Raw genomic sequence first — 25,295 nt, forward strand, 5'->3', positions numbered from 1 at the left:
CTTTCATCCTTTCGGGGTCGATAAATTAAGTACCAGTTGCGTACTGGAGTCGATCTAATCGACTGGCCCCATCCCCTAAAATTTCGGGCCTTGGTGTCTAGAGTAGAAAAGAATATTGACGATGACGTAGGCATTGAGATGAAGAATGAATGTTGCCGGGAATGGAAGATACGGGAAAGATATATTCACACGGTGTGTGGGAATGCTGGACAACATCGACATACATACATGCTGCAACAAACACACACACACCCATTAATCAAACATATACACACAGCAATATACACACCCGCCAACAGAGACACTAGAACAAAGATAAACACACACAGACATTTAAACAAAGATATACACAAATATATCAAAGTAACACCCACATATTTCTAAACTTCCGTATGCTTCATTATACATAACCCATCGAAGAGTCGCATAATTCTTTCTGCTGTTTCAACGAACAGAACTCGCAAGATTTTAGAAGGACTTCAGGCTGAAATTGAACCCTAAATATTATTTGAGGTAAATATTATTGTATTAACACACTTACATCGTTAAACACTCATTACGACCATTTCAAACATATATATACTTTTATATTGAACTTTATTTTAATTTCATACAATATTTTATAGACTAGAAACTGCTAAAACCTCTTGCAACAAAACATTTCATTTATTTCGCTTTGAGATTTGGTTTGCAAGATTCTTTATATGAGTTCGTGTGTTGAAGCATATTCTGTTGTGTTTGGAGTGAGTCGTTCTCTTTTAATGCCTTATAATTTCCCCGGTGAGTCTGTCAAATTATAAGGCACTAAAAGAGAATGACTCTCCCCAGACACAACAGAATGTTCCTCTAATTATCCAACATTTTAGTCAGTTTATCATGGATTTCCAATTCACAAGTGAGATTTAGAATTTGTAAATCAGTTTTATAGCCGTTAAATTCATTGGTTGTTTTTTTTTTTCTAAATTTCATTTTTGTAATATGTTTGTCAGGGCGAGAAAGCCCCTGCCTATAACCCTTGTTTTTTTTTTTTTTAACCTGGGTCTTTGAGAGTAGGGAGTGGGAGGAAGGCAGCCCCAAAACACGAGACCCAACATGAATGCATAAACAGAAAAATTCTCTGCTAAAAGGAGTCGAAGATCATGTGATCCTGTTAAAATAGGTGATAGCATAATCGACTTACCTCGTCCCCTGAAATTACTGGCCTTGTGCCAACATTTGAAACAAATATTTAACCCTGAATTTAAATGTAATAGTTCTGGTAATTAAAGAAGAATTGTTTGAATATGAAATAGTTTTGTGATAGCATATATCTTTTTATCACCATTTTGTTGGCACTCCGTCGCTTATGATATCGAGGATTCCAGTTGATCCGATCAACGGAACAGCCTGCTCGTGAAATTAACATGCAAGTGACTGAGTACTCCACAGACACGTGTACCCTTAACGTAGTTCTCGGGGATATTCAGCGTGACACAGAGTGGGACAAAGCTGACCCTTTGAATTACCTGTACAACAGAAACAGGAAGTAAGAGTGAGAGAAAGTTGTGGTGGAAGAGTACAGCAGGGTTCACCACCATCCCCTGCCGGAGCCTCGTGGAGCTTCAGGTGTTTTCGCTCAATAAACACTCACAACGCCCAGTCTGGGAATCGAAACCACGATCCTATGACCGCGAGTCCACTGCCCTAACCACTGGGCCACTGCGCCTCCACAATAATGAAATAGTCATAAAGATATTTGCAAAACTGTATTAAGTAGCCACTTGTTGACAGTGTCTATGGAAAGAGTAGCAAAGCAGATGCGATAAGATCAAAGATCAATACAGGAAGTTTTATTGTACAAACCCTATTGTCTATTGATTCTTTTATTAGTTTTCCTAAATGAACTTCTTTTTATAGAATCAATTTGTGTCTCCACCCAGTTGGGCTATGATCCACAGATTTATAGCTCAAGATGTAGTATCACCACCTAGCTGATTAATAGACTGTACCTTCCAATGTTGTGGGTTTAATTGTAACCAGTCAGACTGTAAGCTAACCTAGAGACACAACACAATGACTGTTGTTAGGTTTATTAGTGTCAAGAAGAACGTTCAGCTATAAATAATACTTGAGATAAACTGAAGTTTCTAATATTTATGTTGTGCAAGATTTTAGAACCCTCATTTTGAGTATATTGTTGTTTACCTCGTTTTATAAGTTTTATTAAACCTGTTTTACTTTCTTACTTTTGACATCTTTTACTTAAAAGACATGGAGGTTAGTGAGATCATGAAAAGAATTTTTTCTGATGACATTGAAGGAGTCAAAATCTTCATAAAAGAGCATCCAGAAAAAGTAAGTTGCTCTGTTTATTGCCTTCGCTAATTTCACAGTTTATTTTTCTAAACCCAATATTAAACGTTCCTAAGTCACCACATATATTTGTCCATAATATTTCATTTCTTTCATTGTAAGGTAAATACCACCTTGACTGATATCCAAAATACAGTGGAGAAGTCTAACCACTGGATTTGGTTAAAAAGGGATGATGAGCAATGGCTAGAGAAATATTGAGCTTTATTTAATAACCAGTTGATCTAGCAAGCGGGGCCTCATATCAGTGAGGGGTCCAGTGCGCATTCATGCCGTCAAGAGGTAGGCCCCGAAACAGCGCACATTCTCTCCTGATGACCCCATACACTTGCTGGCTTCTGGTATGCAGAGTTCTCAACTGGTAGCACTTGCATGTGAGAGTTGTTTGCAAGACATCAGTTTATTTTTCTAAACACAATATTAAACGTTCCTAAGTCACCACATATATTTGTCCATAATATTTCATTTCTTTCTTTACCTCTTTCTTCTAATCCTCATCATTGTCACTTTTTATGAATATTCAACCAAAACCTTGATGCATGCCAGAATTGATAGACTGTGAGTGAGAGAGAAACCCACCCTCACACACTGCAATGGGGTATTCTGGCAGGAAAAATTCAGTCCAAGAGATGAGAGACAGATGGAGTCAGTAGATGGATGGTGACTTTTTAAGGAAGTCCTTTTGCCACAAACAATTGAAGGTTTTACTGATGTCAAGGGCCACACCAATTCTTTTGCAGAATTTATCAAACATACGAAAGCACTGGTGTGTCACATAGGAATCAAACCCCAACTTGATCTGGCTTTATAAAACTGTACGGGTGACCATTGAATAGAGAAAGATACCCAAAGGGACAAAAATGATGATTGTTTGTAGCTTTTACTTCATAATTGAAATATTGGAAGTTAGAATGACACGATGATAGTCAGTAGATGGGATATTGTCTGCAGGAACCTAGAGCAGGGCTTCTCAAAGAGGTCAGTACTACTAATGTTTAGGGGCTGTGGGAAAATTTTATAAGAATTTATGTATATATGAAACTCAAAGTATGCGTACCTGAGTTTGGTTGAAGCCATGTATTAAAGGTTGGATCAGTAACAAAAGCGAAGTAGTGATTCATTAAATATTTACTTATTGTGTGTGTGTGTGAGGTGGGTGGGGGGGTAAGTAGTCACCCATTTCAAGACTAGGACCCAGAGCTAAATTAATCTGAGCCGGTATTAATTAAAACAACATTAAATATGTCCACAATATTTTTATAAATTCTTTCTGTCCATTTTCCTCGCATTTTCCTTGTGTTAAACGGAATAATAACTTAAGTGGTTTGTAGACGTTTGACGTCTATTTCTAGCGTACAGGCGCTGTCCCTCCAGTGCCCTTTATTACAATTGTAATTCTTATAATTATACTTTAAATATAAATTAACCAATATGGTCTTGTTGGCACGCTGGCCACTGATAAATCACTAATTAATGACTTTATCCTAATTATGTGTCTATATATATATATATATATATATATTTATATAGAGACAGAGAGAGAGAGAGGGAGAGAGTGATAGGGGTCTCTCAATCACCTGGGAGGTCAATAACTTTGAATAACGACTCATTTGAAACCATGAAGTCTCCTACAATCTATGCCAACGTGGGATGTGGAAGTAAAATGATGATATATATATATATATATATAAAAATATAAATAAACAAATGGAGTTAAACGCAGGTGTTATTCAAATTCTTTTACTTGTGTGATTTTTTGCTTCCCTGGTAACTATTTATCTATTTTTTCCGTGTTAATTGTTAACAAGGGGAAAATCCACACACATCTATCTATCTATATGTTAGTATGTGTGTGCATATGTATGTGAGTGTGTGTTGTTCATGTCTCTTGTCCGTCTTTCTTTCTTTTTCTTCTCCCTCTTTTTTCCATTTATGCATCTTCCTTATTTTTTGTCTGTCTGTCTGTCTATCTGTCTCCTTTAATTTATTTCAAATGTCGTTACTATCTTCTCTTCAGATTAACCAAACTGATTCAGACGGTAAAACTTGCCCCATGACGGCCTGTAAATGGGGCTATGCAGATTTAATAAACTTATTGATAGATTCTGGAGCTGATTTGGACATGCGAGACAACATATATCGTCGTACAGCTTTACATTATGCTGTGTCTGGGTAAGTTCAGAATTAACTAAAATCTCCAGATCTGTTTTTGTTTTTAAATTTCTTCCAATTCCAGACAGCTTAAATATTCAAAGATGCCATAGTTGTGGCAGTGTGACCTGATGACAACATAGCAGTAGTTAACAACATGGTTTCTCTCTTTCTTTTTCTTCTCCATGTATTCACTTCGCTATTGGATTATAAACATCTGTTAGGAGATTTGCTGTCAAAACAGATTAGTTTTGTTTTAGAAATAATCTTTGAGAGCCAATAGTTCTTCAGATTGATCCAGTGTGGTGCAGTGTCCTCTGTTAATATTGATTATAGAGAGGTGAATCAATTTTTCCGCTAAAAATATTATTTCAGCTCTAAAATGAGAAAATTTTGTAACTTATTATGCTGGCAACAATCTGTAAACTTCCTCCCAGAGATTATATCTCACTTCCATCTACAATATACTCAGCACTTTCTTAGATGGACTCTGACATGAACTGTGCCTCATCATGTCATCTCTGGAAACTAAAGCATTTTTTTAAAGTTCTTATTTTTATAGCTTCCTCAGTCACAAATTTTTGTTGTGTTTCACACATACACACACTTGATTTCACAGTCAGACGCCCAGACACACACACACACGCGCACACGCCCAGACACACACACACACGCACAGACGCACACACACAAACACGCATGCAAACAAACACACGCACACTCACACATACACGCACGCACACACACATACAGACACACGCACAAACATGCACGCACGCACACACACACGCAAACATACACACACACGCACACACACACACACACACACACACACACATAAACCTTTTCTCACCAACAGAGTTAATATCTCTCTGAACTTTCTTCATCTTGTTTCTTATTCTAGCAACTCTGACAATTTCTTTTGTGATTTTTCTTTCCAATTTGCTATGAGTCTTTCTTCTTCATTTGTTCACTCTTGTTGTATGAATATTCTTTGATGACAGTATTTTCTCATAGTTTATCTCTTTGAAATTTTTCTCTTGTGATGTAGTGACGAATTTGGCCACCAAAACAATTGTAAAGAATGAAATCTTGAATAAATATTTCTTTCCCTTATTCCATAATATTGATTTGTATTCTATGGTTGTTGGCACTCCGTCGCTTACGACGACGAGGGTTCCAGTCGATCCGATCAACAGAACAGCCTGCTCGTGAGATTAACGTGCAAGTGGCTGAGTACTCTACAGACATGTGTACCCTTAACGTAGTTCTCGGGGGATATTCAGCGTGACACAGTGTGACAAGGCTGACCCTTTGAATTACAGGCACAACAGAAACAGGAAGTAAGAGTGAGAGGAAGTTGTGGTGGAAGAGTACAGCAGGGCTCGCCACCATCCCCTGCCGGAGCCTCGTGGGGCTTTTACGTGTTTTCACTCAATAAACACTCACAACGCCCGGTCTGGGAATCGAAACCGCGATCCTATGACCGCGAGTCCGCTGCCCTAACCACTGGACCATTGCGCCTCCACTGTATTCTATGGATATTGCAACCAATGAACATAAAAGTTGGAACTACTTTCAAAGCTGGGATTGCACAACCGCATTGAAGCTTTTTCCAATGAAAGTCACGTGTGATAAAGAAAAGCAAACATTTTTGAGGATTGCTGTGTAAGGGAGACAATCAATTTCTGACTGTAACTTACGGTGTAAGGGAGACAATCAATTTCTGACTGTTCGCAAAGTACAGACTTTTTGGCTTTAGAAGCCCCATTTCTCCATTTCACCCCGCAAAAGAAAAATCTAAATGGTGTAGTGCCATTTGCCGAACACAAGTAATGTATTTGCCAAGTGTGTACGAAATCGGATGGAAAATATTGGCTTTACGCGAGATCAAGTATTGGGGGAGGGTGTATGTATGTATGTATGTCTGTGTATTTATGTATGTAGAGAGAGAGAGAGAGATGCATACTCACACCGAATGTATATATATGTATGTATGTATATATATATATATATATATATATATATATATATATATATATATATACACACACATGTATTTTAAAAGGCTTAATTTTTGTGTCGGGAACAATTATATATCTAAAGTAAATATAATAAGTCCATATCTTTTACTTTTAGGTGTCAACTTGAAGCTGTGACCATCTTAAAATCTCAGGGAAGCGATGTGAACGTGAAGGACAGATATGGTGACACTCCTCTTCATTCGGCTGCGTGGAGGGGGAAGGAATGCAAAGATGTGGTGGCAACGTTATTACAGACAAAAGGAGAGAGCGTGCTTGAGGTTAGTGACTATATATTTATGTGTGTATACGCACGTGTGTATTCATATATGTATGTATGTATGTATATATATATATATATATATATATATATATATATATATATATACTTTATTTAAAAGCAGTAGAAATATAACAAAAAACCGTTACTCTGAGTTTCACGTTCCCGTTCAAAACTGTCCGATGAACGGGAACGTGAAACTCCGAGTAACAGTCTTTTGTTATATTTCTGCTGCTTTTAAATAAAGCATATTACTCTACCTCTCGTATTTGAGTACTCCTTTTTTCCCACCTTGTTGCACATTTCATGTGCTTACTCCGGTATATATATATATATATATATATATATATATATATATATATATATATATATGAATACACACGTACATACACACACACACACACACACACACGCACACATATATATATATATAAAATGTGTGCATGTATAGATAATGTAAATTGTGATGCGTGAATGTTTGTGCCTCAATCAATTTTTTTGTTTGTTTATTTTATTCATATTAAATTCCGAAATAATCCTAATCTACTTTGAAAGGATTTTCTGGAAATTTTCATAAAAATTTATCCATTAAAAAAAAAAAAAATTATGAGGAAACAAAGTCGACTTTTGCGAATTTTTACTAAACACCTCTCCCAACCTTTGGGACACACTTAGATAGGTATGTATATACAATGTATGTATATCGTGAGGTGCGGACAAAAGCCTCCTAGGACCAAAGCCCCCTAGGACCAAAGCCCCCTAGGACCAAATCCTGCTGGGCAAAAGCCCGTCAGACAATTTTTTTTCTTTTTACCTTTGACTTGTTTCAGCCATTACGCTGTGGCCATGCTGGGGCACCGCTTTGAAGAATTTTTAGTTGAACATATCGACCCCGAAATATTATTTTTTAAATGATTTTTAACCAGCACCAATTAGTTCAAAAAGGTTTTTCTACATGCTATAAATAACAGCCAAATCACTTGAAATTCTTTTATAGCTACTCGGTTATACTTTTCGGGTATTCTTCGGTTTTTTTTTTTAATATTTTCTAAAACTTTTTTTTCTCGTTTCAATCATTGGACTGTGACCATGCTGGGGCACCACCTTGAGGAATTGTTGCCCAATGTATCTACCCTAGAATCTTTTTTAAGTGATTTTCAACCAGCACATGAAATTAAGCCAAGAAGGTCTCTCTACGTGCTAGAAATAACAGCCAAATCTTAAATTTTTTAAATGTAATTTCACGTAAACTAAAATGGAAATCACGGTTGGCTTTTGTCCGGGGACCTTTTGTCCTATAGGGACATATATATATATATATATATATCTATATATATATACGATAGGCTTCTTTCAGTTTTCATGTACTTACTGCACAGCCACACCTGTGCCTATGTGCATAAATATGATATAAAGCACCTTTAATTACTCCACACACCAATCAATCCACCTCTTTAATTCATTTAATTCTTTCTCTTCTCTTTTCCTCAGTTTTTTTTTTCTTTTGATGTTCCTGCCCCACGACCCCTCCATGCACCATCTACAATGCTTTTATTCTTTTTTGTCTTTCAGGTGAATCAACGAGATGACTTTGGTCGCACACCTCTACACAATGCGTGTCTCTGTAGTCAAACAGACACAGTTCGCCTCTTATTGAATCACAGTGGCATGGATGTCAACGTGGTTGACGATCATGCTAACACACCTCTACATTTCGCAGTTCATTTGTAAGTCCCCATTGGATCGGGATTATCCAAATTTGTTTCTTTCGTGTTTCCAATGATGTTTGTTTCTTCTTCATTGAGTCATTCATGACATAATCCCACCATGGGGGTCATTGTTTTTCTTCTCTCTTTCACACAGTAAAGACACTGTAATCAACTTCATTAATTAATCATCACTATAATTGTTGTTGTTGTTGTTGTTGCTGCCTGACTGGACTCTTTCCTTCATCTCATCCTCCGTTACCTCAGTGTTACAGGTTCAAATCCTCCCTTTTCTTCCTTTCATCTCATGTACAACTGCCTTCTCTCTCTCTCTCCCTTGTAGTTTTCCCCCTTTCCTCTGACCCTGGGCTAAATACAGAATCATCCCCTTACAGTATTTATATTTGTCTCTTTATGTTTCATGTTCAAACCCTGCCAGTGTATCTATTATCATTCCGGGGTCAATATAATTTGTACCAGGGGTTCATTTAATAAATGGTCCCCCCTCTTTTCTCCTGTTCTTACGCCTTATTACTGTAGGACAAAATACCTTGTGATATTTATTTACGATTCTTTATGTTCTGAGTTCAAATCCTGCCAAGGTCAGCTTCTTCTTCCATCTTTGCAAGGTTGATAAACTACAATACCAGTCATGTACTGGGGCCCATATAATTAACTGTAGCCCTTCTTTCCTTCCTAAATTTCAGTTGTTCATTGTACCATATATACATTTCTGTGTATACTCAGGTGTGTATATATCATTGTTTTACTGTGTAGAATGTGTATTGATTAAATGTGTATGTGTGTAATAATTGTTGTAATTAGCTTATGGTGACCTAATTCATCATCATCGTTTAATGAATTAGGTCACCATAAGCTAATTACAACAATTATTTTTAGCTTATGGTGACCTAATTCATTAAACGATGATGTAGAATGTGTATTGATTAAATGTGTATGTGTGTAATAATTGTTGTAATTAGCTTATGGTGACCTAATTATATTTGTTTTTTCTTTTAATGACCTAATAACTATTAATCATCTCAATCTCTGTAATGTTTGTATTTTTCATGTTTTTCTTTCCTCTTTCTATAACTTCCAGCCAACGCTATGATGTGGTGACTTTGATGCTGTCCCAGGTTAGTTCACAAATACATATTATATACACTCTCTCTACTATTTTATTGATCTGTTTAATATTATCATTATCAAGGTACCAGTGAAATAATGGGGATAGATTTAATCACCTATGACAGATCTTGGGTCTTTGGAGGAACTGTATATTGATCATGATCATGCTGATGGTAATGGCGATGGTGACAGTCCAACTGACCACCACCACTGACAATAGTATTTTTAATGGTCAGATGAAACACGGTCATTATGAAATTAACCAAAATATAACAGATTTCATGCCTATATATATATATATATCATTTATCTGTTTAGACATTAGACTGCGGCCATGCAGGGGCAGCGCCTTGAAGAATTTTTAGTCAAATGTATTGAAACCAGTACTTTTTTAAGCATAGTACTTATTCTCTCTGCCTCTTTGCTGAACCACTACACACACACACACACACACACACATGTTGGAAAAATAGAAGTTGAAAATGCACTGAAAATAGTTAAAATATTTTTTCTTATAAATTTTGAAGCTTTAACCGGTTTCACAGTTTACAATGATTTTCAAGAAGTTCAAATAGAAAATCGTGGCTTATGCCGCAGCTGTTTTGCTTCTGACTAGTGTTTGAAGTTTGCCCTGTTTTTATAGGGAGCATGGCTCAAATATGAACCCGCATGGGACTGATGCAAAACGGATCGAAATGATTGGTGTTATGAATAAAGATTCATGTTAACTCCATTTTTCTTCTTTTCTTTTCCTTCTTTGGAATGTCATCTTCACTGTATGTGGCCAAGCATTATCCTGATGAAAGAATATTTTTCGTCTTGAAACCAAAGTTGGTCATTTTCCTTCTAGCACTGCTCAAACTACTCACAGTAGATTTCCTTTGGAATTGTTTGGTTTCAGTTTAAAGTTTGAAAATGGATTAAACTTTTCTTAGGAGTAAAGATTATTTGTCAACATAACATGGCAGTCCTGCTTTAGGACGAATGTTGCTGTAATTTAGCCCCAGGAGGCATCGTCTCCAGCTGGCTGTACGACACGACCTGTGTCCTTATATTTTCGAACAAGGGAATCTAGCACCCCCACTCGGCTCAAAACAATATCTGTGTATCATGATTATTGTTTGAGCTGAGTGGGGGTGCTAGATTCCCTTGTTTGAAAATATAAGGACACAGATCGTGTCATACAGCCAGCTGGAGACGATGTCTCCTAGGGCTAAATTACAGCAACATTCGTCCTAAACCAGGACTGCCATGTTATGTCGGCAAATAATCTTTACCCCAAAGTACAGTTGCGGAATATCTCTCATTGTGAGATTTACAAATAGTAATTTTCTAAGTTTGATCTTGTAATCCAGTAGAAGACAGTAATGATATATTAATATCCATCCTTATTTTCATTTACTTTTTTACCTTCACAAAGGAGTCATTGAAATTAGAAATCAAAAACGATGATAACAGGACACCATTGCTTGAAGCTGTCGTTCAAGGGCACCTCGGAATAATGCACAAATTGATAACCAGGGGTGCAAAGATGCACCTCGCTATTAAAAGAAATGCATTTCATTCCGAGGAGGAACACATTGCTCTTTTAGATAAGGTAAGTTTTAAAATTGCTTGTGAATGTATTCAGGGGTTAGACAAAATAATGAGAACCCCTTCTTTCACTTTTGACATGTAATAGCTGTGGTGTATACTTGCGAGTAGATGTAAACGCCTTACCTCAGTTTTCCTTTCGTCTGTCTTTTGCGGTATCCGATCCTCGAAGCTTGCCCCGACCTGAAGAACACTAGGAATAGCAGCTGCTTCTCTCAAACTTAGACCGTCGCTTAGCACGTCCTCTCCTGACCACGACCCCGTTCGAAAAAAAAAGGGCACGAATCCCGATTGAGGCTCCCTCTGCCCTTCTTCCTCTTCCGGTGAACTCGCCCTTCCAATCAGCTCCCCAGTCACTGACGTCATACCACAATAGCGAACCAGTGTCATTGTATTGTTTTAAATAAATCAAGAAGAAAAAATTACATGTTGACATGGGATTTGATACTATTACCACGTAAAATTTGATTTGATTTGGTTGAGCCATTTGAGAATGCATTGGGAACAGACAGACAGATAGAGGGACACAGAATTTTAGATACATAGATTTTGTATTGTGATTGGCAAGTAAATACTCATTAAATATCATTGAACTTAATGTTAAACAATAATGTATGTTTTGTTCAATATAATGATCATAAATATTGTCTTAACGTAGAAAGTAAAGCAAAGACAAATAATAATGAGAAATGGACTCAGCTAGAGATGATGTAGAAACACAACGTTGTGTAATTAGTTTAATCACTGGATAAACAAGCTATATGAAGCTAGATGAAGTAGTTGAGACGTTGTGTAATTTGGGACATCAATAATGTGTATTTGTGCAATAATGTATTCATCATTTTATATTTCACCATTTGTAGTGCTGCACTGAACTTAAACTGGGAACGGAAAAAAGGCTCTCTGGTGTGGTGATTGCTAATTATTTAGCTCGACAGGGAGCCGACTTTCACTATAGAAACATAGACTGTTTAACTCCATTGGACCTCCTTCAAAAAGCAGATTTGAAAGAGAATTTAAGGATACTATTCCCATTAGAGTAAGTATTCATTGGCAATGACAAGATAAACCAATTCACTTTCTATTTCGTATATAATCATGTTTATATGTTTGCCTTGTTTTAATTCTACCAATACATTATATTGTCTCAGTGTCTTGATAAAAGAACACACAACAATAGTAAGAAGAACAATAAACAAAATCCAATTGTTAGGTGATCAAAGAAAGCACATTATTTTGATTACTTTCAAATGATTGGTTGTGTTGACAGTTATACCCCACTGTCCACCCCACCTACCCCCCTCCTTACTTCCCAATTTTAAAGATTTGTAAACAATGGGAAAATGTAGAACTAGATAATGAAGGGAATGAAAACATTTTGAAATTGTTACTTAGAAGTCTACCAACATTTTTTCCTGTCTCTTCTCTGCCCCTATCAGTCCTCATCATGTAAGCTATCTTGAGAAAAAAACATCTACAAATACATACAAACAGTATATAGATTCAGTAGATATGATACCACTTGATAAAATCAGAGCCAAGGTTCCAAAATCCACCATAAACTCACGATAAAGATACACGCGAGCAATGCAATGAACATATGAGAAATAGGCTGTAGTGGCGCGAAATTATAGCTGCCATTGAGGAAGTACTATCTGCGCATGCGCGAGGGACTTGCTTTCCCGGAAGCCCCTCGAGTGCGCATGCATAGTAAAACTAGTAGTTAAAGAGTTACTTTCGTTTTATAACTCAGTTGAGTGAGAGACCTTCGACGTGACAACACCTCGCTCCTCAACGAAGCACTCTTCACCACGATGCCATCGATGTGATAGCTACTTGCTCCTCTGGCATGCATCAAGGAAGCTCTTTACCTTCCAATTCCGATGACAACTGAATCAGCGGCTGCTAAGCTGAATGACACAGGATTTGTAAAACCAAGCATCATCCAAGAATAAAACTTATTTTTACTATGTTGTTAATTGTTCTACTGTATCTTCATATATAATTATGTTGAAAGGGGATAGAGAGAGACTAATGTCTCTATTGCAACTGTCAACCATTTACAAGGCATATATTTGCGTTGAATACAAAAGTATGTATCGTATATTTCATTATCAATTGATTTCACGCTTTGCATGACAAACATACTCTGTGATCTTCAGTTGAAAATAACATTTGAACATCTATTTTAAAAATATTCCCTAACATTAGCTCGTGTGCGTTTCTTACTTTAAAAGCCCCGCTCTGTTTAAAAGAAAACTATCATGAGTAAGAATAAATTTAAATAAAAAAGTATTATTACCATTATTGATGATATTAATCAGGTAATAATAAGGTGGCTAGCAATTTCACACCGTTACAGGCACAATATAAGGTAAATTTAGATTCAGTAGGGTATATATAAGGTTCAGTAGGGTATATATAGGGTCAATTTGGTAGTTGAACCATTTCCCACAGTCCTTCAATCGCAGAAACATTATGTACCTTTTATTGGCTTGAGATCGTCAAGAGGTTTGAGGTACATTGATGGTAGATAGAAACATTTACTGCATTCAAATCATCAACTAATTTTCAGGGCTTTTGTACACACGTATCATATATAATTCTCATGCCATTGTTCTATTTTAGAACAGAGATCTGTTTCGTTACATAGGTCCACCTTACATGAAGCTATAATAATTGTATCCTATCTGTCCATCCATACACTTCAAAACCAAATGAATAAGTATTGAGCACTTACTTGTTAAACAGATTGGATACAATAAAGTGTTTTATATATACACATATAATGAATGTATATTTAAAAAACAAACCTTGGTTCATATATATATTTCTTCAGAAGAAATAGAATATGCATTAAAAGTGAATTATATTTATGGAATATATGTAGCACACTGTGTATAATTCAGTTTTCGTGGTATATCAGAGCCTCAAGACATATGTTTATTAATATTTGTGTTGATATATATGTGTGTATGTATATGTCTGCATAACACTTATAAACGCATAAATTTCCCTGTATGCAATTGTTTAATTGTAGTGTCTCATAATATTTTGTACTGTAAATATGTACACAAATTAATATTTGTTATAAACGAATGTTTATATTTTTCTTCCTCAGATGTGTGTTTTGTGAAGATGAAGTGGCCACAGAGAAGTTCGTTCCATGTAAACATCTTTTGCTGTGTAAGAAATGCTGTCCCCGAAAGATACCAAAATGATGTCCTGTGTGTGGACAGAATATAACAGGCAAAACTAGTTTGGGTAAGAATATTATAATCATCTGTCTGTTTGTCTCAAAGACTTTATGGCATGGAATATTGTACTTCATATCCAGTTCTGCCTTAATCAAGCAGACTTTTGATAAAAGATGTTCCAGGTGTCTCTGTGATATTATATCTCTCATTACACCCGCTAAACATTGTCCTTGTCCAATTAGAAGACTTGTCACACTTCAAGATGGTTACTTTCTGCAACATAAGAATAATAAAGAATACTGAATTATAAATGGTGACTAAATATCAATAAATCTCCAAGGTTCTGTAAGTAAATGCTTAAGTTTTACTATTAATTGTGAGTGATTAGAGTGATTAATGATTTATCAATAGATTTGGAAGTTGGTAATTAAAAACAACGACACTTAAATGAATATCAGAGTGAGCCTTTATAAAGTAGGAGATTCAATAAGAAAATCTCAACTGAGGGTTTAGGGACCAACATTAAAGAGGAGACATCAAAAGGGTGGGGAAACTTTGATTGATGTATAGATTAGTATTCTTGAGAATCAGTTCTTCTGAACCGTTTCAAATATTTTCACAACCATAATGTGTGGATGACAAGTTTTATGTCGTTAATGAGGTTTTCTGTGAATGTATTGTATTAATTTAGGACACCAGACATCACCTCCTGTTCGACCTAATCTCACTTTCTGTTCGACCTGCTTTATTAAGAAGGATGAATGACATTGAAATATCTTCAGATATTTCTCCACATCTGATTGCATTCTGGAGAACTGTGAGGTGGGTAATTGAATTAAAGATTACTAGCAGTAACCAATAACAATGAGAGCAGGTGTATATATATATCTATCTTGAAGTTGTGTGTCGTATTTGAAGCTGGATCTTCGATGCACAACTTGGTTGACATTGGAATTAAGTAGATGAGACGAAAGTTGATTAGAGAAGTCTAGAGGTGAAATATATGAAAAACAATACAAAACTAAGAGAAAATCTGATATCAGGTGATAAATGAGATAATTACAGAATTATATGAATTGTTGGATGCCTTAAGAGACAGAGAAGGTTTAGTCTATTCCTTTGTGGGCCTCAATATTGAAACATTACTCGCTAACGCTGTAGAAATTACCAAAATGTTGTCCAAAAGCCTATTGGTCACCATTTGACCAATACTCCCCCGTAACAATAAAATATAGATCATAAATAAGGAGAAAGAAACTTTACTACAAAGTCTTAAAAAATTTGGAAATATATTTTTCAGTTGTTTTACAGTCATCGAGGAGGGAAGTCCAGATATTGGCAGAATCAGTTGGTAAGTATAAAATAACTGTACCTAATTATGTTAGTCAACATTACTTCATAAGGAGTATAGGGGTGTGGTGTCCCGGTTTCTTTGGCATATATATATTCCTCCCTGGGCTGAAAGCTAGCCCATTGTGAGATTATTAATTTTCACAAGCCGAGTGGTCTGGGTCAATGTGGAATGAAATGTTTTGCTCAAGAACACCATGCGTTGCCCAGTCAAGGAATTGAAACCACAATCTTAATGTCCTGAATCGAACACCTTAGCCTCTAAGTTATGCGCCTTCTCTTACTGTACCTAATCGATTTCTATAAATTTTACCTTCACCTGAGCTATTTTATTTGACCGAATGACTGACAACAGGTTCCGTTCATTTGAGAGGTTAGCTGTAAAGTAATTGTATTAAAGATATTAGTGAAAATTCATAACATCGAGTCTAGCATGGTTTTAAAATGGATAAATTAGAAAATCCAATAGAGTTGATATTATCTTTTCGAACAGGGAACTAAAAAATATGTTGTTTTTGTGTAAGTTGAAGATAAAGATTTTGTTTCTTTCTTCTCCTAATTTCCTGACTAAGTTTTCTGATAGATTATTGTTGTTGTTGTTGTTGCTAGCTATCCAGATATTTGTTGTAACATGTTGTCTTCTGTTGAGGAAGAGAAGATACCCAGGACGTCTCCGGTCACAATATGTACCATTCTTATACGGTATTAACTCTGTATAACAATATTGCTTTTAAATCTTGACTCAAGGCCAGCAAGTTCAGGGCAGGGTGTAAGATAATTAAAGGAAACCCAGGGCTTAACTGGTACTTGTTTTTTCCACCCTGAGAGGATGAAAGGCAAAGTCAACTTAGGTGGAATTTGAACTCAGAACATTAAACCGCAAGAAATGCTGTTAAGCATTTTCTCCAACGATTCTGCCAGTTGACTGATTTACTTTATATAAAATTATTAATTTCAAACATTAATTTAATGTCTGCAAGTCTGGAGAAAGGGGTCAGTTGATTACATTCACTCCCATTACTCATCACTTGTATGTGTGTGTGTGTGATGTAAACTTATTTTGTCATAGCATCGTCTTGTACCCTCATCTTACATTTTACATTTTCTTACCTTCTTTGTAATTACTATTGTTTTACTTGTGTACAGGACCACATCCTCACAAACTGGGGCTATTCACCTCTATAGCCTAGTAAGGTCCACATGACAGTGTGTTGGCTTCATTCCATAGAAAACAATATGTTGTGAAACGTTTCTGCTTATTTATGTGACACTCACTCGATATATTTTATAATCCATGATAGTGATATTTTTTATATTTCGTAAGAAAATGACTCTGCCCAGACACAACAGGATATTTTTTATAAATTGATCTTAATTAGCATTAGTGATAATTGTGGTAAAGTAGTGGTGGTGGTGGCGGAGTGGGGTGTGAGTATGGTTACATATTCTTTGTGATAGTGTGACAACGACATCAAAAAGATGTCTGTTAGTTAAAGCCTTCTGCAAGGGTGTGTATTTTGTGTCCTCAAAGTTGCCGGTAACGGGGTTTTCACTCTCTGGGGAGAAACTTTGACTGATCTATAAAGATATCCTATATTCTTGAGAACCAGTTGTTTTTGTGCCATTTCAGATATTCCCACTGCAATGATATATGGATGAACAGTTACTTATATGTAGTTAATGAGGTTTTGTGCAAGTGTATAGTGTTTAGGACACCACCTGTTACCATTTTCTGCTCCACCTGCTTAGAACTAATCATTGCTCACTTTTAAAGGAGACTTCAAGTATTTCCTGAATCAGATGGCATTTTGGTGAACTGTGACACAGGCAATTGAAATTAAAGCTTATCAGAGGCAACATTTAACAAAGAGAGCAGATCCTACTTGAAGTGGTGTGTCATGTGTTCTTGGCAGGATCCTTGATGCACAACATTGTTGACATTGGAACTAAGCAGAAGATAAGCTGAATGTTGGTTAGTAAAGTCTGGAGGCAGGAGGACAATAACGTGTCATAGATTTGACACAGATATAAGAAACGAAAGACAGAACTAAGAGATAAACAGTCTTATCAGGTGATAATTAAATGAAATATTTGCAACAATGTTAGATTAATTAAGGATGTCTTGATAAAAAGCGAAGATTCAGGAACGTTAGTCTATTTGGTTGTAGATCTAAATTTGGTACTATTAATGTGACCATGATAGAAAGCATAAAAATGATGGCCAAAGAATAGGGGTCACCAGTTGACCATTGATGGTAGAAATATCTCACAATAATAAAATATAGATTATTAATAATAAATACTATTAAATGTAAAACTTGGAAATATTTTTTCAGTGTCTCTAATGTTTGAGGACAAGGGTGTACAGACTGATTCCCAGCCAGTACAGTCCACATACCAGCAAGTTGGTGAGTATCAAATAACAGCCCCTAATTGATTTCTATAAGGGTTACTTACTTCACCTGGGAATATTGTGTATGAAAGAACAACTTAAACCAAGTTCCATTTCTACTTTCCAATTGAAAGATTAAGCTGTATAATACTTCTATTAAAGATATCGATTTACTGAAAGGTAAATCGATATCTTTGTTGTTGGTGATAATGTTTAAATTAGAGAATTCAATAGAGTTAATTTTGTCTTTTGATCATCGGAACTAATGATGTAAGTGTAAACAGGTGAGTTAATTAGGTTTCACATTTTTAATGTTTATTGAGGAATTGTTATTGTTGTTTTTTAAGCAGATGTCTCTCATAAGTTGGAAGAATTACAATGAAAGAGATGGCATGAAAATACCATATAATAGATCTGACCTAGATATAAGAAAGAAAAGGCAAAGCTAAGAGAAAAAAAACAGTGTTATCAAGTGACCACCCTGTCACTGAGAGTAAATCTGTCATTTTGTTTATTAAAAATTGTCTGTCCAAGTAGAAGACTTTGGTTTCATTCTTGGACAACCATTGTCACACACACACACACACACACACACTCCCTCTCTCTCTCTTACACATTCTCTCTCTCTCTCTTACACATTCTCTCTCTCTCTCTTACACATTCTCTCTCTCTCTCTCTTACACATTCTCTCTCTCTCTCTTACACATTCTCTCTCTCTCTCTTTCTCTCTATCGCCCTTTCTTCAAGATAAATACTTGTTGCAAGATATAATACAATAAATGATATCGTCCTTTATCATCTGATTTTCAAGCTGCCCTGCATTGGCTGTGTCATCCGTGATCAAATCAGTTTTTATTCAGAGTTACCACCCACCCACTTTAGTTGAGGAACACATCTCACTTACACATTCCAGCTTTTCGAAGGTCGTATGCTCTTCCTAACACCATCCACTTTATAAATTGTCCTGGGTGCAATTTATTGTGCCTAAAGTAATAGAAAGTTTGTAACGTCTACAAGAATATTAAACGCTCTCCTTTAATTTATACAAAGAAATATCATGCTTTGAAAGAACCCTTAAGAACCCTTACAGGTTACTAGGAGGCTGTTTGCAGATGCTGAGGGTGGCAGGTAGAAATGTACTGAAAATGAACTGAACAAGCATATAGATAATACCTACAATGACCCTAAAGCGGGATCAACTGTTCCCACTTGTGGATGGTTTGAAACACCCACCAAAAAACCGAAGGATCAAATATTTCAGGGGGTGATGGTGTGCCATACAACGTGTACAAGTATTGTACTCAATTATGGTATAAGCTTTTCCTCCTACGTTGAGAGCTGGAGTATAAAGGTGGCCTGGTTAATGACTGGTGCAAGGTAGAATGAGTTTACTGACCAAACAAAGCTGATCCGGGACCGATCGTCCAGTTCGATCGACATTCTTTTGTCTAGAATGTAAATGGCAAGATTCACATGGGTGTACTTGCTAAGAGATCAGATATATATATCTACAAAATAATGGCTGAGAGAAGGTGTGCAGAAGGCTGGCATCTCTGGAACCCTTATAAGTAGAACATGGATTTTCAGTCTGGGATGATACAAAGAAGATACAAAGGAAAATTAAAAGGGATTTGAATGTCTTATGGCTTGAGCTGGTCGAAGCTTTTGGCCTTCTGCGATGCAGTTGATGTCTCTAATCAATTGTTGATGGATGCAATGAATCTGATGAGGAGCTGCTAAAACAATTTCAATATGAAGTTTGCGACAAAATATTTCACAAAAGACTGCCATCGTCTTGAAATCGGAATTGCTGTAGATTGCACAATAAAAGTCATTTGGTTTGTGCCTGTTATGGAGATGTTCCTTTGATCAGAAGAGATGGACGATTCAAGTGAAATCACCTAAGAAGGTATCCATGGATGACATAACAATACCATGTAATAGATTTGGCACAGATATAAGAAATGAAAGACAAAACTAAGGAAAAACAGTTTCATCAAGTGATAATTAAATGAGATAATTGCTACATTATTTGATGGTGAATGTAGGATGTCTTAATAGAGAGCAGTTTAGGAAGGTTAGTCTATTTAGTTGTGGACCTAAGTGTTGAGCTATTCCATGGGACCAGGAAAGAAAGTATAAAAATAATGACCAAAACCATAGTGCTCACCAGCTGACCATTGATGATAGGAATGTCTTACAGTAATAAAATAAAGACCATTTAACAGGAACAGAGACATTATACTATGAAGTGTAAAATTTGGAAATATTTATTTCAGAATCCCTAAACCTGGGTGAGGAGCATCTTCATAATGTAGCAAATAACATAGGGATTAAATGGCAGCAAGTTGGTGAGTATAAAATACTTAATTGATTTCTATACATTTTGCCATCACTTGAGATTTTTGTTTGTTAGAATGACAGAGAACAGGTTCTATTCCTAATTTCCTATTGAATGGTTAGCAAAAGATATTACCGAAATTTCACCGAGGCTGGTAAAATAGATAAATTAGAAGATACACAAGAGTTAATATTGTCGTTTGAAACAGGTAACTAAATTATATGTATGTATGTATGCATGTATGTATGTATGTATGTGAGTTTTTAATACATTTTCCCACATTCAATGCAATATTGCACTTTACATCTACACATCAAACGCTCTGCACTTCATCTGGAAACAGAATCACTTAAATGCAAATAGACACAACAGCTCTCTCTCTCTCTCTCTGGACAAGTTTGCAGATCAGCTTCTATGCTTTCAGTATAGTCTCCACCACTTCTAATTATATCTGTTATGTAACAGAAACCACCAATTATCCAGTAACACAGTCACGTGATTAGAATGTCATAGAAAAGAATCACAAGACGGGTTCTTCAAGCTGAGCTAACTGAGAGGAGACGTAGGGGTAGATCGAGACTAGATTGTTGGATAAAATCCATAGTTTCAATTGGTCATGTTTGAGAATGGATTCAGAAAAGCTTCTGATAGGACCCGATGAAGGAGGTTCCTAAAGACTCTAACCCTGCAACCCTCCTCTGAATACAGGGCAGAGAAAATGGATGGATGGATGGAACAATTAATGTAACTGTTGGTCTTTATAGATTCTTGAGGCTCTCATCCACAGAAACACTTCTCCTTCCTGTTGTTTACCAGAAATTTCCGCGTCTAACATTCAATTAATTATTTTAAAAATGTGTTTTCTCCATTTCCATCATTTATTTCAGCGTGTTTTTTTTGAAAAATTTTTTTGTCAACATCTTTAGAAATAGAGATCGATGTCTTCTATTTTCCATGTTTCTTAAGTATTTCTCATCCCTCTAATCACATAATTTCTTTGTTATATTCGTAACAACCTATCGGTCATATCGTTGCAATTATTTTTTGTATTGTATTTTTTGCAGGAAGAGAATTAGGAATTAAACAAGTTCAATTGGGTATTATCCAGTACAATAACCCTCATGATGTTGTAGAACAAACTTTCCAGATGCTCTATAAATGGTTTCAGAGTTGTGATCCAGCGAAACGTACACTTGGAACTTTAAAGGAAGCTCTTAATAAAACGGAGTGTTTCGATGCTCTTGAACACCTATCATCAGACGTAAACTGAATTTCTGTGTGAATTGTCACTGTTGTCCAGCCCCAAGTCTACCTTTGACAAACAGAGACCTACACGCAAATGCCATCCGTCCAGGACCATCCTGTCTCTTTCCTAAAACCACATTGTCTAACGTATCCTTTAAGGTGATAAGATGTGAATTGAGTAGGATTCGGCTACTAATTCTAGCAAATTTGTCTACTACATGGAGACTCCTTTTTCTTAGAGATTAACCTTTGGAAATAAAGATAAACTTTGAAATTTCATTTGTTGTTGATGTTGTTGTAAGTCCCTGTATCTCTCGAAACTTCTCCATTGTTATTTCAGCAGTTTTAATATCTTGTGGATTTCTTAACAAAAGGAAATGTGCAAATCCATTTTATAAAGCTTGCTTAAAAGCATATTTTGTTTTCGAGTAGAACCTCCTTGCAGACACAATTGTCAGTAAATATATGGTTTCTATTTCTTGCAATCAGTATTATTATATTACAAGCATTCCATATGAACTCAACGAATGCTAAAATAAGATCTGGCTCAAAATTGTGTTCATGGTAATACTTCTATTTGCACAAAGAACACATGTATAATTTTAGGGTAAACTCCAAAAGATTTCAAAGACATGCCCCACCAAAATTTGAGGGCCAAGCCCCTTGTAGAGCATGAATGTCAATTTATACAAAATCCAGTGCTGAAAATCTTTAAAACTAATCTTAGGCCAAATAGCGTGAATTAACAATGAAGGAGATGAAAAAAACAAGTTGAAATTTGAAATGGATAAAGTATGGATATATACATTCCTGCGTTACAAGTTTTCTTTCTTTGTTTAATTGCTCAAATGGTGAAATTACGAGGCAAAACTGGTCAAAAGACTGAGTTGTTTTCACCTCCAGCCATTTTCAGAGGCGTCCTCTGAATATCGTTTACGCCTTGTACATTGTCAGTCTTCCTATCATGGAGAGATTAGTCCTGAAATTGAAGAAACTCAGTAGAAGTTTGCTATTATTATGCCTCTTGGTCCCATCAGGGTCCCTTGGATATTGATTGTTTTTACATTTTCACCTATGAAAAGATTCTCTCTTTCTCTTTCTCTCCCTCTTTCTAGCTGTAATGCGTCATCCTGGATTTGTTCTTTTCATTCGACTGCGGTCAGGCTGGGGCATTGTCTTAAAGAATTTTTCGTCATCAACATTATCATTATCGTTTAATGTTCGCCTTTCCTACAGGCATGGGTTGGACAGTTTGACAGCATTTGGCCAGCAGAAAGAGCTGCTGTCCCGGCATCATTTCTGGCTTGATACAGTTTCTACGGCTGGTTACCCATTCTAACGCCAACCACTTTACAGAGTATACCTGGGTGCATTGACGTGGCACCGGTGCAGCTGCGTCAGCACCTACGAGCCCACAAGATTGTGTACGCTCAACTTAAAAGGGATGCGGGGGAAACACACGATTTTAATTCGCTTGACGAATCTTTTCAAGTATAGCAAACTGACCGGTGTCATCCCTTCTGCGAGGCCCAACGTCGTCAGATCCTTTCTCACCAGTAAAGATACAATCAGCTGTGCCCCTGGAGGAACGAAAAACACACTGACACTCAGACACTATATTTGGAACTACGAAGGTATTTAAATGTTCTAACAAAATGTGGGCAAGTACCTTTCCAACGACAGACAAAGGTGAAGTCCCATGAAAATCACCACACAGATCCTTTGGCCCCTGATTTATACAAGGAGACTAAAATGGCATCAATCCATTCTTGAGACACTTTCTCAGTTCTCCAACAGTGACAAATTAATATATTTAAGAGTTCAAACATTTTGTCACCCCCATATTTCAAGACTTCTGCACAGATTCCATCAGACCCTGGAGACTTATTTGTTATTCAGCTTATTCACAGCTAAATAAATGTCGTTTAGAGTTGGTTCTAATGCCATCTCTTCTATAACTGGAAGGTGTTCAATTTTTTCTATCGTCCTCATGTCAGCAGATGATGGTCTATTCAGAAGTGCAGGAAACTGTTCTACCCAACACTTATGAATAGAAGCAAACGTCCATTTGCTGTTCTCACTGGAGCTACTGAGGAAGATTTGGGGCCATATCATAAGAGTAGAAACGCTTGGCATCCTTTCTATCAGCTGCTTCTTGTACCCCTTTTGCTCTATTATTCCACCATTCCTGTTTAATTTTCCTTTGAGCTGTCCCCTCATGCTCAATCCTTCTCCACCTTCTATGGTCAATAGCTATGCCCGCCCATGTATCAGGAAGCCATCAGCAAGTCTTTACATCTCTTTTTTGGTTTATGTGGAGGTCGTTCTCCTTTAGCTAACTCTCCATAAAAGAGTTGTTTTGGCATCCTTGAATCCTTCATCCTGACCAGATGACCACTCCATCTGAGCCTTTGCTTCAACACAAGAGCTTCTACACTTTCACACCGAGAGTTTTCCAATATTTCAAGATCACTGATGCGGTCCTCCTACTTAATGCCACAGATCCGTCTGAGACACATCTGATGGAAACGTTCCAGTTGTTTAAGGTGGTATGGATATGTGACCCAGGTCTGGCAGGCATAAAGAAGAGAAGAGAGTACACACACCTTGTACACCTTTATCTTTGTCTTCCTGCATATGTCTCGCCGACCCCAGAGACGCCATTCTAGCCTTCCGAAAGCATCACTTGCTTTCCTAATTCTGTATGGAATTTCATTGTCCAAATTGCCATATCTATTAACAGTGCTTCCCAGGTAGACAAACTGATCGACTACACCAAGTCTTCTACCATACACATAGATATTTGGTTCAATGTACTGCTTACCAGGGGCAGGTTGGTACATGACAGCAGATTTCTTGAGACTGACTGTCATCCCTAAGGCAGTGCAAGCATCAGAGAATGCATTCAAAATGCGTTGCATATCAATCTCTGTGTGCACTGCTAGATCACAATCATCTGCATACAAAAGGTCTCTTATGATATTGGTAAATACCTTTGTTTTTGCAGCAAAGCGCCTGATATTAAATATGCTGCCAGAGGTTCGATAATGGATGTAAACACCACATCTGCAATTTCTGAACGCAATACAGAAAACCATCACAAAATATATGGCAAATAGGGTCAGTGCTAGAATATCCCCCTGTTTCACTCCATTTCGTATTGAGATGGGCTCCGACATTTTACCTCTAACATTAACCCTACCCTTCATGTCGTCATGAAAAGACCTTACCACAGCAAGGAACTTTTCAGGACGACCAAGTTTCTGGAGGACTTTCCACAGTGCTTTTCTATCAACTGTATCGAAGGCCTTTGTCAGATTGACAAAAACCTGATATAAATCCAGACCCTGTTCCACACCCTTCTCCTGAAGCTGTCTAGCTGAGAAGATCACATCAGCAGTGCCGCGTCCCACACGAAAGCCAGATTGACTTTCTGGAAGAACACAATCTGCAACGTGTTTCAGCAGATGGTCCAGAAGTACCCTGCATAAAACTTTTCCCACGACAGAAAGCAATGATATTCCCCTGTAGTTACC

At 36.7% G+C, this 25,295-nt stretch overlaps 1 protein-coding gene across 3 annotated transcripts in view; it reads left to right on the top strand.

Moving 5' to 3' along the window:
* LOC149130296 (uncharacterized) overlaps positions 1 to 25,295 on the top strand; it is a 49,696-nt gene that overhangs the window by 14,099 nt on the left and 10,302 nt on the right. For 2 of the 3 annotated variants that reach the window (XM_089345288.1, XM_089345290.1), the window contains exons 3-12: positions 2,249 to 2,334; positions 4,370 to 4,524; positions 6,643 to 6,805; positions 8,377 to 8,531; positions 9,613 to 9,649; positions 11,062 to 11,238; positions 12,098 to 12,273; positions 14,356 to 14,498; positions 15,732 to 15,782; positions 18,118 to 18,189. In XM_089345288.1, the coding sequence (XP_089201414.1) occupies positions 2,249 to 2,334; positions 4,370 to 4,524; positions 6,643 to 6,805; positions 8,377 to 8,531; positions 9,613 to 9,649; positions 11,062 to 11,238; positions 12,098 to 12,273; positions 14,356 to 14,455 (1,049 nt within the window). In that variant the 3' untranslated portion in view covers positions 14,456 to 14,498; positions 15,732 to 15,782; positions 18,118 to 18,189. Of the gene's footprint in view, positions 1 to 2,248; positions 2,335 to 4,369; positions 4,525 to 6,642; positions 6,806 to 8,376; positions 8,532 to 9,612; positions 9,650 to 11,061; positions 11,239 to 12,097; positions 12,274 to 14,355; positions 14,499 to 15,731; positions 15,783 to 18,117; positions 18,190 to 20,452; positions 20,525 to 21,578; positions 22,057 to 25,295 lie in introns of those variants that run through there. The other variant, XM_089345291.1, reaches the window with a different exon arrangement.

This window comes from Octopus bimaculoides, chromosome 29 (assembly GCF_046866305.1).
Source record: "Octopus bimaculoides isolate indiv1 chromosome 29, ASM4686630v1, whole genome shotgun sequence".
Lineage (NCBI taxonomy): Eukaryota > Metazoa > Mollusca > Cephalopoda > Octopoda > Octopodidae > Octopus > Octopus bimaculoides.